Genomic DNA, 14,741 nt, shown 5'->3' with positions numbered 1-14,741 from the left:
GCTGACTCTGTAAACCGCTGTAAAAGCACTGTAAAGCATTATATAAGTCTAAGGGTTACTCTATTCCATTCCATTCCATTGAGTTCTGTTCTGTTTTGTTTGATACTATTCTATTCTTATTCTTATCCTATGCCATGCCATGCCACTGTGATGGCCCAGTGGCTAGAATGCAGTATTGCATGCTGACTCTGCCAACTGCCAGCAGTTCGATCCAGACCAGCTCAAGGTTAACCCAACCTTCCAAGGTCAGTAAAATGAGGACCCAGGTTGTTGGGGGCAATAGGGCGGACTCTGTAAACCACTTACGAGAGGGCTGTAAAGCACTGTGAAGCGAAATGGAAGTGTACTGTAAGGGCCATTGCTAATATGCTCTACCCTGATGACGTTAGCAACTTTGATAATGAAACGTCTGCCAGAAAACCACCGGGAAGCCCCCAGGATCCCACCGTTATTTTAGTTGTTAAGCTGCTGGTTTGGAGGGGAAGCGAACTTCAAGGAGAGGGGAAGCACATGCCAATGGCGTCCCAAGAATGGTGTGTGTGTGTGTGTGTGTGTGTGTGTGTGTGTGTGTGTGTAAGGCAGCCTAGTTTTGGAAGGAGCCTCCCAGGGAGAAATGAAACTTACTGCAGCTGCCTTGGGCTGCCACCTCGATGGAGACCTGTTGGATGCAGGACTGAACGTGGAGTTCGCACTCGCTCCCATAGGTGTTGCCGTCAGTTCCGCAAACCAGCTGGGAGGAGGTGACGCATTCGGTGGGGCACACGCACCTCCCCGTCTCGGCCTCGCAGATGGCACCGAACTGGCACTTCCGACAGCGGTCTGGAGGGAAGCAGGCGGAGAAATCTTGAAAATGAGGATTTCGAGAAGAATCCATTTAAACTCTCCTGTTTCCACCCCCCCCCAAAAAAAGGATGTTAGGCTAGCATTTTTCTTAGGATGGGGTGAGTGGGTTCATGGATAACTCCGGGGCTGCGAGACTCCCTGGCCACTGAGAGGGAGGGCATAGGAGTACGAATGCACACCTAGAGTACTGCATCCAGTTTTGGTCACCACACTACATCCTGAGGATTTAATAGCTGCCAGCTGATGTAAGTCTGTAAGCTGTAATTTGTAAGCTGAAGGCAAGCTGTAAGCTGTAATTTGTAAGCTGAAGGCAAGGCTGATGAAATAAGTGTCATCTCCCAACGTTGTCATAGTGAGAGAAGTGGGGGGGAGTGCATTCCACGCATACTGTCGGCTGAAGTCGGATCTCCGATTACTGCAGCAGGCTTGGGAGGGGTTCACCTCATTGGGGGAGTGTGATTTATGACACAGACTCAGGGGAGGGAAGGAACAGGGTTAAAGTTCAGCTGTAACCCAAACAAAGCTTAGACCTGATTGTGAAAAGATCTTGCCTAGGATGCTCCTAACAAATGCCTAGTTTTGTATTGAAACTTGACTCGATACTCATGAATCAATTAGGGCATTTTTAGAAAACCTTACAATAAGGTTGATTCATTGCAGCTATGGTATAACCCTTTTAAGGCTCTGATGGGAGGTCCACACAAGTCTATACATAGGTGATTACTAGAGAGTGTTTTCCTTCTCAGTGTATATACAGTTCTCTCCTTGTGTCTGTAGTGAATGGTAAGGGATTTTATCTTCTGCGTGTTTTTGCCTGTATATAGTTGCAAATAAACCAATGTTAATTGTCTTTAGGCCCTGTGGGCTGTGTTATTGCTCCTGCGTGTATCACATAAAACTAGTCACGCTGCCGGAACTCTGACAAAAAAGATGTGGAGACTCTAGAAAGAGTGCAGAGAAGAGCAACCAGGATGATTATGGGACTGGAGGCTAAAGCATACAATGAATAGTTGCAGGAACTGGGCATGGCTAATGTAGTGAAGAGAAAGGAAAAGGACACATATAAACTGGGTGAAACCAGGCTTAATAGTAGTGACTGGGAGACGGATCTTGGAGTCTTAGTGGACAGCCAGCTAAACATGAGCCAGGAGTGTGCAGCGGCAGCCAAAAAAGCCAGCGCAATCCCAAGTTGCATCAACAGAGGGATACAATCGAGATCAAGGGAGGTACTAATACCACTCTGTAAAGCCTTAGTAAGTCCACACCTAGAGTACTGGCTTTCTGACCTTCCAAAAACCAGTCCTATTTTCAGGGCGTCTGTGATGCCGAGTTTAGTTCAGACACACACACACACACACACCCTGGCACCTTCCCCTGCAGGAGGGTTTGTGCGAGAGTGCATGACCTGCCTGGCACCTTCCCCGTGCCTGTTTCCCGATGCCAGCCAATTTAATTACTGCCTAACGTCGGCAAGGGGTTGCCAGCTGCTTGCGTTGCGCCATCCCGGGGGCAGCGCATCGTGTGTTTGCTCTGCCACGGGCTGCTTCCGTGCCTTCACGCTTGGAGAAGGAAGCTTCGCTGGGAAAGGGGGATTCACCCTCACTCCACCGCCCCCGCCAGGAGGCTGGCTCGATCTTTGACTCCCACCCCAAATCGGCCCAAATCGAGCTGCCTCGGTGCATGGCACACCGGCTTGGTTCTCTGGGGCGCTCTCTTGCCCCCCAGGAGATAAAACGGAAAGGGGGATGAAGCCAAAAAACGAAGCTATTTCAGACATTTCTGGCAGCCGAAGGGTTCAAATCCACCGTCAATTGGAGAGATATGTTTAATTTTCGCACACCCGGGAGCCTGGGGGGGTGGGGGTGGAGCCAGTGCGGCTTGCTGAAGCGAGGGAGTTCCCCAAATTTCCAGCCATTATTCCCCCCCCCGCCCCAGCTTTCAGTGGCAAGGACAGAAACAAGCGAGAACGAAGCTTTGATTCTCGTTTCAAGAATGGAGCCTTTAGGATGGTTCGCTTTTTAAGATGGGTGGGAAAGGAAGGAAGGAAGCAAGGGAGGAAGGAGAGAAGGAAAAAAAGAAAAAGAAAGAAAGAGACAGGTAGAGAAGGAAGGGAGGAAAAAAGAAAGAAAGAGAAAGAGGTAGAGAAGGAAGGAAGGAGAGAGAAAGAAGAAAGAAAGAAAGAAGGGGGAGGAAAAGAGGGGGAAAAAAGAACAAAAGAAGGAAGATGAAGAGAAGGAAGGAGGGAGAAAGGAAGGAGTGAAGGAAGGAAGGAGGGAGGAAGAGAGAAAGGAAGGAGGGAGGGAGAAAGGAGAGAAAGAAAAGGGTGAGAAAGGGAGAGAAAAAGAAAGAATGAAAGAAAGAAAAAAGAAAGATGAAGGGAAGGCAGGAAGGAGAGAGGGGGGAGAAAGGAAGTAGGGAAGGAAGGGAAGGGAGGGAGGAGGGAGGGGGGAAGGAAGATGAAGAAAAGGATGGAAGGAAGGAGGAAGAGAGAAAGGAAGGAGGGAGAAAGGAGAGAAAGAAAGGAGAGAGGAAGGGAGAGAAAAAGAAAGAAAGAAAGAAAGAAAGAAAGAAGAAAGATTAAGGGAAGGCAAGAAGGAGAGAGGGGGGAGAAAGGAAGGAGGGAAGGAAGGAAGATGAAGGGAAGGAAGGGAGGAGGTAGGGAGGAAGGAAGATGAAGAAAAGGATGGAAGGAAGGAGGGAGGGAGGGAGGGAGAAAGGTGGGAGGTAGGGAGGAGGGAGGCAGGAAGGAAAATGAAGGAAAGGAAGAAAGGAGGTAGGGAGGAAGATGAAGGAAAAGAAGGAAGGAAAGGAAGAAGGAAGATGAAGGAAAGGAAGGAAGGAAGATGAAGGAAAAGAAGGAAAGAGGGAGGGAGGGAGCAAGGAAGATAAAGAAAAAGGAAGTAAGATAAAGAAAAGGAAGGAAGGAAGATGAAGGGAAGGAAGAGAAGGAGGGAGGGAGGGAGGAAAGCCAGAGTTAGAGCTTAAAAATTACCATCTACAGGACGGGAGAGAGCAAAGAATTCCTCTCCCGTTCAAGCTGTCCATTCCGGCTCCCGAGGCAATTCACAACAACAACAACAACAGGACTATGAAGTGCCATAAACTGATCAGAGTATTCAAAAGAAACCACTAAAAACAAATCCCAGCCATTTGAAAGCACAGCCGAGCGTTAGGCAGGAGTTTTTAAAACCCCTTCGGCCACCTGCTAAAAGCAAGCGCGGCTAACTTCCCCCTCCGGCGGGCGGTACGGGACGCGTTCGCATTTTATTTTATTTTTTAAAAAAACCCCAAAAAGAAATCCCCAAATTCCGACGTACCAAATCATCTGACTTGACAAGTTGTGGAGAGCGGCTGCGTTCTGGTGGAACCGTAATTCCCCACCCCCCACCCCAGGCAAGCCTCGAACCCTCCACTCCTCCTCCTTTCAACAGGGAGACATGCGAAGGACAGCCAAGGGAGAAATCAGCCCCAGCGCCCTGAAGGAAGCAGCGGGTTTCTAGTCCTCAAGACAGGCTCGGCACAAAGACAGGGGAGGAGGGTTGCCGCATGCCAAATTAACCCACCTTCTCCGGGGAAGCCCCCACATCCTCCTCTGAGCAGGCAGGGGAACAAGAAACCGAAATGAACCTTATCCCGTCCTTATCTCTGGGGTCTCGGCTTGCCCCATAACCTCGCTGGCTGTCCCGTGGCCCCCCAAATAAATTGAATTCAAGACTGTAAGCTCCTTAGATAGCGGGGGACTTTTTTTTTGGCGCTCAACTTCCCGAGCTAATTGCTTACGCATCCACCTCGAGGTTGTAATTCAGCCGGTGGGACCGAGCGACCTCGTTTGCCGGCGCGCGGTTTAATCTCTCGTAATAATTTTTTTCAAGCGGAGGTTTTACCGCGGCTGCCGGAGAAGGCCTGGAGCTAGGCTAGGAGAGGTGGTGAGAGGGGATTTGAAACTGGGGCTTTGGGGTCCAGAGGTTACCCGCAAATTAAGCCCCCCCCCTGGCAGCACCAGAGGCCTGACCCACAATGGGTTGTTAATTCGGCTTAACCGCATCCCAGCCGCTTTTTTAGACTGCAGCGGTCCTCAAAACAGTTTGGGATGTGTTGTGGCCCGCCCGAGGCAGCAGATTCCGTCAGTGAGGAGGTTGGGGAGGAACATGGGCCAGTCCTGGAGTCTGGGGAAGGCTCTGTCTCGGAGACAGAGAGGGGGGCCAGAACCGTGTGCCAGTTATCAGCTGCCTTCGGAGTCAAACATCAGTGAGGCAGAAGAACAGCTGGAGCCTGTTCCCAGTGTGCGCATGCACAGAGTTGCCAGACGAAGGGAACAGCTAAAGAACAGGGGTCGACTTGGGAGGAAGGCCACTGGTGGACGGTGAATGGCCCCTCCCAGAGGAGATAAAAGAGGAGCGACAGGGGAGTGGAGTTTGCAGGAGACCATTCGTTCGCTTAATTGATTCGGGACTCTCCGAGACTCCTGGCCAAGTTTTGCAGAGATCGGCCTGGCAGCTCTCCAAGCCAGATAAGGTTCTATTTTCCATTTCTATTTCAGGCAACAGGGGATCTAACCACGCTCACCACAGGGGCCCTTGTGTTTCACGCGGATCTCCTTCCGGAGGGCGCACGCCATGGCATCCAACTCGCAAGGGTTGCTGTAGGTGAGGTTGTCGCTGCCGCAGACCGGATCGTAGATGCTGTGGCACACTTGCTGGCACTCGCAAACCGCCTCCTGGTTCTTCACCACGCAGGTGGCCCCGAACTGGCACTCGACGCTCAAACAGGGACTCGGCTTGCCAAGATCTGCATCGGAAAAGCAGGTAGAGTGGTTAGAGAAGGGCGCGGGACACCCGACTGGAGCTGGAAAGAGTCCTCCACCTCCATCTCTCGCCGACAATTTGGGTGAAATGACCAGGAATCGAGGCATTTTGCGGACCGCTCTAGTACCCAAACGGGAGGGAGACACATCTCAAGGCAAGTATTGAGGCCCGCCGGCGGTGGCGGCAAGAGGTGGGAAGAACAAAAGCACCTGGGGATGAGAACAGGGGGAAACTGAGGCAGGGGAGTGAAAGTCTGCAATTATTTGGCCTGCGGATCTCGGTGCAACGCAATGCCAAGGGGCTCAAAGGAAGGACGCAGAAAGCAGGCCAGGAGGGGGGGGGTTTCACTGCGAGGGAGCATTTCACGGAGGGAGGGAGAGAGGGAAGCAGGAGAGGAAGAGGAAGGTGGGGGAAAACACAGAGAGACAGGAGGAGCAGGGGGAAGCAGCCATCATTCTCCCAAAGTCCGTCGTTTCATGCGAGGGCCCGCCAGGATGTGCAAACGAAAGCAATCTTAAAAGAAGACTCCAGCCCCTCGGGATAACAACGGGACAGGACGAGGGCATCTCAAAACTGGCTGGGTTTTCGTGGCAGGGAAGCCAGCTCCCTGCAGGTGGAAAGCGAGCCTGTCAGAGAGATAGCAAGCACATCTCCTTTTCTTAACTAGAAAGTTTTTCTCTGGGATTTAATCACAGCCGACCAGCTGCTCTTAAACACCTCGAGGGAAAAAAAGAAAAATGAGATACCTAGTCTCTAAGTAGCCAAACACCCTGCATGGCTAAGCATTCTCCCGTCTCCTCAATTCAGCCAGTCACCAATCCTGTGGCTCAAAAGTGGGTTTCTTCATTAATTTTACTTTTTTTTAATCAATCGATCAGAACAGAGTTGGAAGGGACCTTGGAGGTCTTCTAGTCCAGCCCACCCGTTCAAGCAGGAGACCCGATGCCGTTCCTGACAGATGGCCATCCAGTCTCTTCTTAAAAGCCTCCAGTGACGGAGCACTCGCAACTTCTCAAGGCGAGCCGTTCAATCAAACCATCAGAATAGAGTTGGAAGGGGCCTCGGAGGTCATCCAATCCAACCCCCCTTGCTCAAGCAAGGAAGCCCTATACCATTTCCGACAGATGGCGGCGTCAGGCCTGCGGCCATTTTTCTTTTCTTTTCAATCTTTGGCCTGCCACACTTCCTATTGTTCTACTAGGCATGTTCTATCGTGAGGAAATGCGAGGAGGGGGGGGGATTGTAAGGAGTGAGATGGCTATGTAGCCATGACAAAAATTCTTTCTAGAAAGCCAAGGTCATCCTTTGTCTCTGCACCTGACCGGAACTGGATGGGTGGAACTGTCAGCATGGCATTGGAAGATTGGACCATGGGATGGACTTGTGGGTGTGGGGGAAAAGATCTTGAACTTTCAACTAGGTGGGAAAAAACGGGAAGCTTTCAGATTCGAGTTTTCCCAAATGTGCCAACAGGTCTCTCTTAACCAATTGGAACTTTGAGCAATACTTTGCCTTGGATTCTGATTTACTTTTGGATGCTATTTGGAACCCTGAGGGGCAGTCCATTCTCTTCTTAAAAACCTCCTGTGCTGGAGGCAAGCTATTCCACTGGTCAATTGTCCTCCCTGTTAGGAAATTTCTCCTTAATTTCAGGTTGCTTCTCTCCTTGATTAGTTTCCATCCATTGTTTTTTTGTCTTGCCTGTTGGTGCTTTGGAGAATCGATTAGCCCCCTCTTCTTATTTACCAAAGCATCTGTAGGCAGGACAAGAAACCAGGGATCGAAATGAGCGGTGCAGGCAATCCTCGACTTACAACAGTTCGTTGTAAGTTATAATGCCGCCGGAAAAAAAATTGACTTAAGGACCGTCTGTGACACTTATGACCACTGCGACGTGATCGCATGATCCAAATTTTTTTTCATTTTTTTTCATTTATACTTTATTTGTATGCCGCCCTTTTCCCTGGGGGGACTCAGGGCGGCTCACAGAGGCTTGGCAACAGGCTCACACTTGTGACGGTCGCAGTATCCCTGGGTGGCGCGATCCGCTTTTGCGACCTTCCGACAAGCAAAGTCAATGGGGGAAATCCAGATTCACTTAGCAACATAACAAATGCAAGGATTCACTTAACCGGCGTGGTGAGGGAGGGGGAACTCAGATGGGGCAAACTCAACTTAACCAACATTTCTTCACTCAGCAACATAAATTTTGGGCTCGATGGCGGTCGTAATTCAAGAACTACCTGTATTCATGCAACAGGCTTTCACCAGGCCAGTGAAAAGAGGCAATGGTATGTGTTTCCCAACCTCCTTAGATTAGGCTTAACCTTGGGACAATTTCCCCTCCCCTGTCTTATATCATCCCATTTCTCAAGTGTGATGCCACCCGAGCCCAGAAGATGAGATAATTCAGCCCCCAAGCTCAAAATGCTGTAGGAATGCATCGTGCGTGTTCAGGAGAAGGGTTCAGGCTTTGTGACCCCTACAAAGGAGAAGAAAATCCCGACCACCAGCTCTCATGCCATCTGGGCATCGTGTTGCGGCCCGCCAGCTGCCAGCAGAGATGGCTGCAGAGTCGGACAGTGAGGAGGTTGGGGAGGAACTTGGGCCAGTCCTGGAGTCTGGGGAAGGCTCTGATGAGGGCTCTGTGTCGGAGGCAGAGAGGGGAGCCAGGGCCATCTGACAGTTATCAGCTGCCTTCGGAGTCGGAGATCAGTGGGCAGTAGAACAGCTGGAGCCCGTTCCCAGTGTGCGCATGCGCAGAGTGGCCAGACAAAGGGAAGAGCTAAAGAACAGGGATCGACTTGGGAGTAAGGCGACCGGTGGACGGTGAATGGCCCCTCCCAGAGGGAATAAAAGGAGCAAAAAGGGAGTGGAGCTTGCAGGAGACCATTAGTTCACTTCATTGGTTCATTACTCCCCAAGGCTCCATGTCAAGTTCTGCATATATCGGCCTGGCAGCTCTCCAAGCCAGATAAGGTCTGTGACCGTAAATCCTCCCTCAAAAGGGGAAATGGAGTTTGCAGGAGACCATGAGTTCGCTTATTATTGTGAAGATTCACTTATCTGAGTTCGGGCCTCATACAGATTTCTTGCCAGGTATTTCATTTGGGACTAGAAGCTTTTGACCTGGCAACTATCCAAGGACTGATAAGGTCTGTTTTTACAATTTAACCCTGAAAGGCTAATTGCAAGGGACATTTTTGGATGGGAACGCCAGGAATTCGCATTAACCAAATAAAAAGGGTGGGGGTTTTTTTGGACAAGGAGTCTGCCTCGTGGTTCTGTTAAGCCTGGGTCAGAACACATCGACGGGCAAGGGAAAAAGCTTGCAAAAGGCTTTGAAAGCAAGAGGGGAAAACGGGATTTCCTCCCCCCCCATCCCCTCCCTCTGCAAAACGCAGGGAAACAAGCGGTGCCAAGAGGAAGCGAAGGCTGAGGGAAGAAGCGAACCTCGCAGGAGAATTCTCCGGGTGGATTGATCTGGAGAACTGGGCAGGCGCACTTCCTTTCTCCGAACAGGAAACACTAGAAGACACAAGACAACAGAAAGAAAGAGAGAAAGAGGAAGGAGAGAGGAGGAAGGAGAGAAAGAAAGGACGAGGGGAGGGAACGGAGAGAGAGAGAGAGAGAGACAGACACAGCGATGGACTGCTTCCCCCAAGTTTCCAGGCACACCCCAATTTAATTTCCCCTGGCAGAGAATGGGCGTTTTCTTTTGAAAAAAAGGCGTCCAGCTTTCCTTGGCGGCTTCGTTTGAACATCTGTCAATTCCATGCAGATATTTTGTCTGTCAATTCCATGTAGATGTTTTATCTGTCAATTCCATGCAGATATTTTGTCTGTCAATTCCATGTAGATGTTTTATCTGTCAATTCCATGCAGATATTTTGTCTGTCAATTCCATGCAGATGTTTTGTTTGTCAATTTCCTGCAGATATTTTGTCTGTCAATTCCATGCAGATGTTTTGTCTGTCAATTCCCTGCAGATATTTTGTCTGTCAATTCCATGCAGATATTTTGTCTGTCAATTCCATGTAGATGTTTTGTCTGGCGCCTCCTTCTCCGCCAGCGTTCTTTCTCGGGCGATTCTCCTCTGACCTTTCTCCTCGGATGACACGCCCCCCCACCCATTCGCCCCCGGCAATGGGCCACAGCCGCTCCATCCCATGCGCTTCGCCGCTGCCCATTCACCGAAGGAGAATTCGTTCTGGGTTTTTCGCCGCCTGGGGCAGTTAGCTGCCAACCAATCGCTTAGCTGCCAATGCCGGCAGCCATAAGCCGCGGTGCGATCAATCCCTTTGGATAAAGATGGCCAGGGGTTTAATGCTACCAGTTAGGGACAATTGTCATTGGTTCCGCGAACCGGTTGTAAAAAGACGAAACTTCCAACAATTGCGCGGATAAGCTGTGAGCTGCGCAATTATCAGAAGCTATTTCCCCCCACTTTTTAAAGCATACCCCCCCCCTACCAGTTCGAACAAATAGGCAGGAAAAAAATGCTTTAAAAAGGAGGGGAACTTCTGATGATCGTGCAGATCAATTGTGAGCCGCACAATCGTCGGAAGCTTTCTCCCCCCCCTTTTTAAAGCATTTTTTTTCCTGCCGGTTCTCTTGAAAAGGTACCGTATTTTTCAGAGTATAAGACGCAACTTTTTTCCTCGAAAAAGAGGCTGAAAATCTGGGTGCGTCTTATACACTGAATACAGCACTTTTTTGCCTCCCGAAGCTCCGCCCCTTCACCAAAATGGCCGTGCATAGCCTTATGGAGGCTTTCAGAGAGCTCCTGGGGGCTGGGAGGGCAGAAATGAGAAAAAAATGGGCCATTTTTGCCCCCCCAGCCCCCAGCAGCACTCTATAAGCCTCCGTAAGGCTATGCATGAAATTTTTTTTGACAAAAAAACAGGCCCGTTTTTGCGAAAAATTGGCTGTTTTTTGTTTGTTTTGGGCCCCCCCCCAGGAACATTCTGCAAGCCACCCCCCAAGGCTATTCATGCCTTGTTTTGGAAAAAAAAACGGGCCCATTGTCACGAATAACAGGCCGTTTTTGGGAGGTTTGCAGAGTGCAAAATATATATATATTTGCTTTTGGAAAGCTCTTTAACTGATTGATGAGAATTACATGGATCAAGTGCTGGGCCAGCAGAAACACCTACCTATCTACTGTATTTCTCTTTCTCTCTCTCTCTCTCTCTCTCCCTCCCTCCCTCCCTCCCTTTATCTACCTACATAACTACTCTCTCCCTCTCTCTCTCTCTATATATATATCTATTTTTCTCTCTCTATCCCTTTATCTACCTACCTACCTACCTAACTACTCTCTCTCTCTCTCTCTCTCTCTCTCTCCCTACCTACCTACTGTATTTCTCTCTCTTTCTCTTCCTATCTATCCCTCTATCTACCTATCTACTTTCTTAAAAAATTGCCTCTTCAAAACCTTGATGCGTCTTATACTCCGGTGCGTCTTATACTCTGAAAAATACGGTAGTAAAAATGCTTTAAAAATTTTAAAATGTTGGCCACGCCCACCCTGTTCCATGACCACCACCACCACCAAGCCACACCCACACAACCCCCTTACTGTCCCTCCCATCCGCTCTTCCCTTCCTGTTCTTTATCAGAGGGCCGCGATCAGGTACAGGAGAGTTTCTACCCCCTCTCCTATTCCTTCTCCTAAACCCCACGCATCAACGCTGCGATTGGCCGCACCGTGGCTTACGGCTGCCGGCATTGGCAGCTAGGCAATGGGTTGGCGGCTAACTGTCCCGGCCGGCGAAAAACCCAGGACGAACCTTCCGTCGGCGAATGGGCAGTGATGAAAGACGTGGGACGAAGGGGCTGTGGCCCACTGCCGAGGGCGAATGGGTGGGGAGCGTGTCATCTGAGGAGAAAGGTCAGAGGAGAATCACCTGGTGGAGAAGAGGCGTGGCCAAGGGTACGAGACCAAAGGTCCTAGACCAATGATGGCAAACCTTTTTGACACCAAGAGCCCAAACTCAAAGATCAGCTGGCTGGCGTGCACATCCCTGTTTTTTGGCCGTTTGGGGGGTGGTTTTCGGGTCATTTTCAGGCTCTTTTTGGCCTGAAAAACAGCCCGAAAATGACCGACAAACAGCCAGAAAACATACCAGAAAATGGTCAGTTTTTCAGGGTGTTTTCAGCCCATTTTTTGGCTGTTTTCAGGCCATTTTCTAATGCCCCAGTGCCCACTAAGATCAGCTGGCTGACGTGCACCAGAAAGCAGAAGAGCAACTGGCAACGGCACGCGTGCCGAGAGAGAGGGCTCGGTGTGCCACCTCTGGCCCGCATGCCATAGCTTCCCCATCATGGTCCTAAACCCTGAAGGGGCAGGTTTAAAACCAGGGTTTTAAACCCACCCTCCCCAAAACTAGCATTTGGGAACTGCCAAAGCGAGAATAGAAGCAGCCCTTCTGTAATAAATACTCTGGCGAGGAGACCGTTCGTGAAATCAAACCTGCAATTGTTTCGTGTCTCCCATCGAAGAATCTCGGGGCGATTTGGGAAGATTAAAAGATGTATCGTGGTGGAAAAATTACTGGAGAATTATTTGCCTCGATGCAAATGTTTGACTGTTTTCAGTGTGAGTGTGTTTGCGGTGTGATGTGTAATCCGCTTTGCTTCTGCACGCCAGACAGGCGAGATTAATTTTCTTCTTCCTTTCGCACCCGTTTTTTTTTTTTAAGTCAGCCAGAAAAACAAGAGTTTTTATCTTTCTTTTTTTTCCTGGATGCTCCTCAGAGAGATAATATCATATCTTCTCCCCTGTGAATGTTCAGAGGAGGTGGAAAAACGTATTACTGTGGTTTAGCTACTGGATTTTAATTCAGTTACTGATTTAACTCGTTTTGTGGGTTCGCATCACACACACACACACACACACACACACACACAACCACGGACTTAAATCCCCAGCAGGCAGGCCTCACCAGGGTTAACAAGTAATCAAATCTGCATGTTGTAGAAATGAAGTTGCTAACTCTCCTTTTGACATGGTTGCGAATCGAGTCCGTATTAAACGAAGGCATCTTTGGCAATTGATTTTTTCCGGCATGGAATTTCCTTCAGCCACACGTTCCTGTAGATGGTCCTCAACTTACACAGCAACAATGGAGCCCAACATCTCTTCTGCTAAGCGAAACACTTTGCGGTTCTTAACAACAATAGCCCTTAGATCAGGGGTCAGCAAACTGCGGCTCTGGAGCCGCATGTGGCTCTTTCCTCCCTCTGCTGCGGCTCCCTCACTGGTTGGCGCCACAATTTTGAGAGGAGCTTCCAGTGGTGGGTGGGGAGGGAGAAGCATAGTGCGCCAGGAGAAGACTCTATGGCAAGGGGAGGGTTTTCCAGTTGTCTCCACCAATTGATAGGGCTTTCAGTTAGGACAGGTAGAGGAAAAAGTACGCCGTGCTAGGAGGAGACTCTATGGTGAGGGAACCGGACTTCCACTTGGCTCCAGAATTGATAGGGCTTTCGGTTAGGACAGGTAGAGGAAAAAGGACGCCACATTAGGAGGAGACTCTATGGTGAGGGAACCGGACTTCCAGTCGGCTCCACAATTGATAGGGCTTTTGGTTAGGACAGGTAGAGGAAAAAGTATGCCGTGCTAGGAGGAGACTCTATGGTGGGGGAACTGAACTTCCGGTCAGCAGCCCCAGAATTGAAGAGGGGGCTTCCGGTTAGGACCTTTGTGGCTCCCAGAGTTTTCTTTTCTGTGGGAAACGGGTCCAAATGGCTCTTTGAGTGTTTAAGTTTGCCGACCCCTGCCTTAGACTTATATACTGCTTCGCCGTGCTTTTACAGCCCTCTTTAAGCGGCTTACAGAGTCAGTTTTATGGCTCCTAACAATCTGAGTCCTCATTTTACCGACCTGGAAAGGATGGAAGGCTGAGTCAACCTTGAGCCTGGTGAGATTCGGCCAAATTGCAGTCAGCAGAAGAAGCCTGGAGTACTGTACTGTAACCACTGCGCCACCTTGGCTCTTAAATTAGTCACACTAACTTAAGTGAATCTGGCTTCCCCCTCTGACCTTGCTGGTCAGAAGGTCGCAAAAGGGGATCATCACAGGACCCCCTCTCGGGACCATCATAAATATGAGTCAGCAGCCACACGTCCGAATTTTAATCTTGTGACCATGGAAGAATGCTACAACGTTCCCAAGTGTGAAAAACGGCTGTAAGTCACTTTTTCCCGATGCCATCGTAAGCTGAGGTGGCGCAGTGGTTAAATGCAGCACTGCAGGCTACTTCAGCTGACTGCAGTTCTGCAGTTCAGCTGTTCAAATCTCACCAGCTCAAGGTTGACTCAGCCTTCCATCCTTCCGAGGTGGGTAAAATGAGGACCCGGATTGTTATTGGGGGCGATATGCTGACTCTGTAAACTGCTTAGAGAGGGCTGAAAGCCCTATGAAGCGGTATATAAGTCTAACTGCTATGGCTATTGCTACTTTGAACGGTCATTAAATAAGTCGAGGACTCCTTGTATAAAGAAAATCCAGATTCCTTGGTCCCGGGAGTCTGCAGTTAAAAATTTCATGCGGGAAAAAGAGATGTGATGAACGGGCTAACGATTTGCAATTTATTTATTCATGTCGTTGTGGGTATTTATTTATAGGGGAAAAAGGTCCAGACCAAACGTAATTTCTAATGTTGGATTTTCCCAGAGTGAGCCCCCTTGTGGAGTGCTGTGAAGCCGTTACCATGGCAATTCCACTAATGCTGCACAGTAGAAGCCGTTTTACGACAGTACAGTAGAAGCCATTTTTAAGGCACAAAAGGCTGTATCTTAACAGAACACAGGCCCCGAGGGGTGTTAGGACTGTCTTACCCCCACAGTATTTGTTTCCAGAGAGTAAGTCATCTGTGCACCAAATTTGGTTGAAATTGCGCGAGGCGTTCCAGAGTTAGGCTGGAACACACACACACGCAAACACACACACACACACACACACACACACACACACACACATATATGTTCGTATTGGTCACGGATTTGTAAATGGCAAAAGTTCACGGGAAAGGGGGCATAAAGTAAACAGGACAAATTGAACCAGCTGGATATCCTCTTTGTTCCCTTCCC

The 14,741-nt window shown here is 49.5% G+C and overlaps 1 protein-coding gene across 1 annotated transcript in view; it reads right to left on the bottom strand.

The window, feature by feature from the left end:
* Positions 1-14,741, bottom strand: part of AGRN (agrin) — a gene marked incomplete in the record, with an annotated part of 268,173 nt that overhangs the window by 72,075 nt on the left and 181,357 nt on the right. The window contains 2 exon segments of the mRNA XM_087702674.1: positions 625-819; positions 5,410-5,631. Coding sequence (XP_087558800.1) covers positions 625-819; positions 5,410-5,631 — 417 coding nt within the window.

The sequence above is a fragment of the Thamnophis sirtalis genome, unplaced genomic scaffold (assembly GCF_051295495.1).
Source record: "Thamnophis sirtalis isolate CommonGarterSnake01/CBP01778 unplaced genomic scaffold, rThaSir2_p1.2 scaffold_15, whole genome shotgun sequence".
Taxonomy (NCBI): domain Eukaryota; kingdom Metazoa; phylum Chordata; class Lepidosauria; order Squamata; family Natricidae; genus Thamnophis; species Thamnophis sirtalis.
Note: the sequence above shows the minus strand (reverse complement) of the source record. Positions and strands in the feature narration are given on the sequence as shown.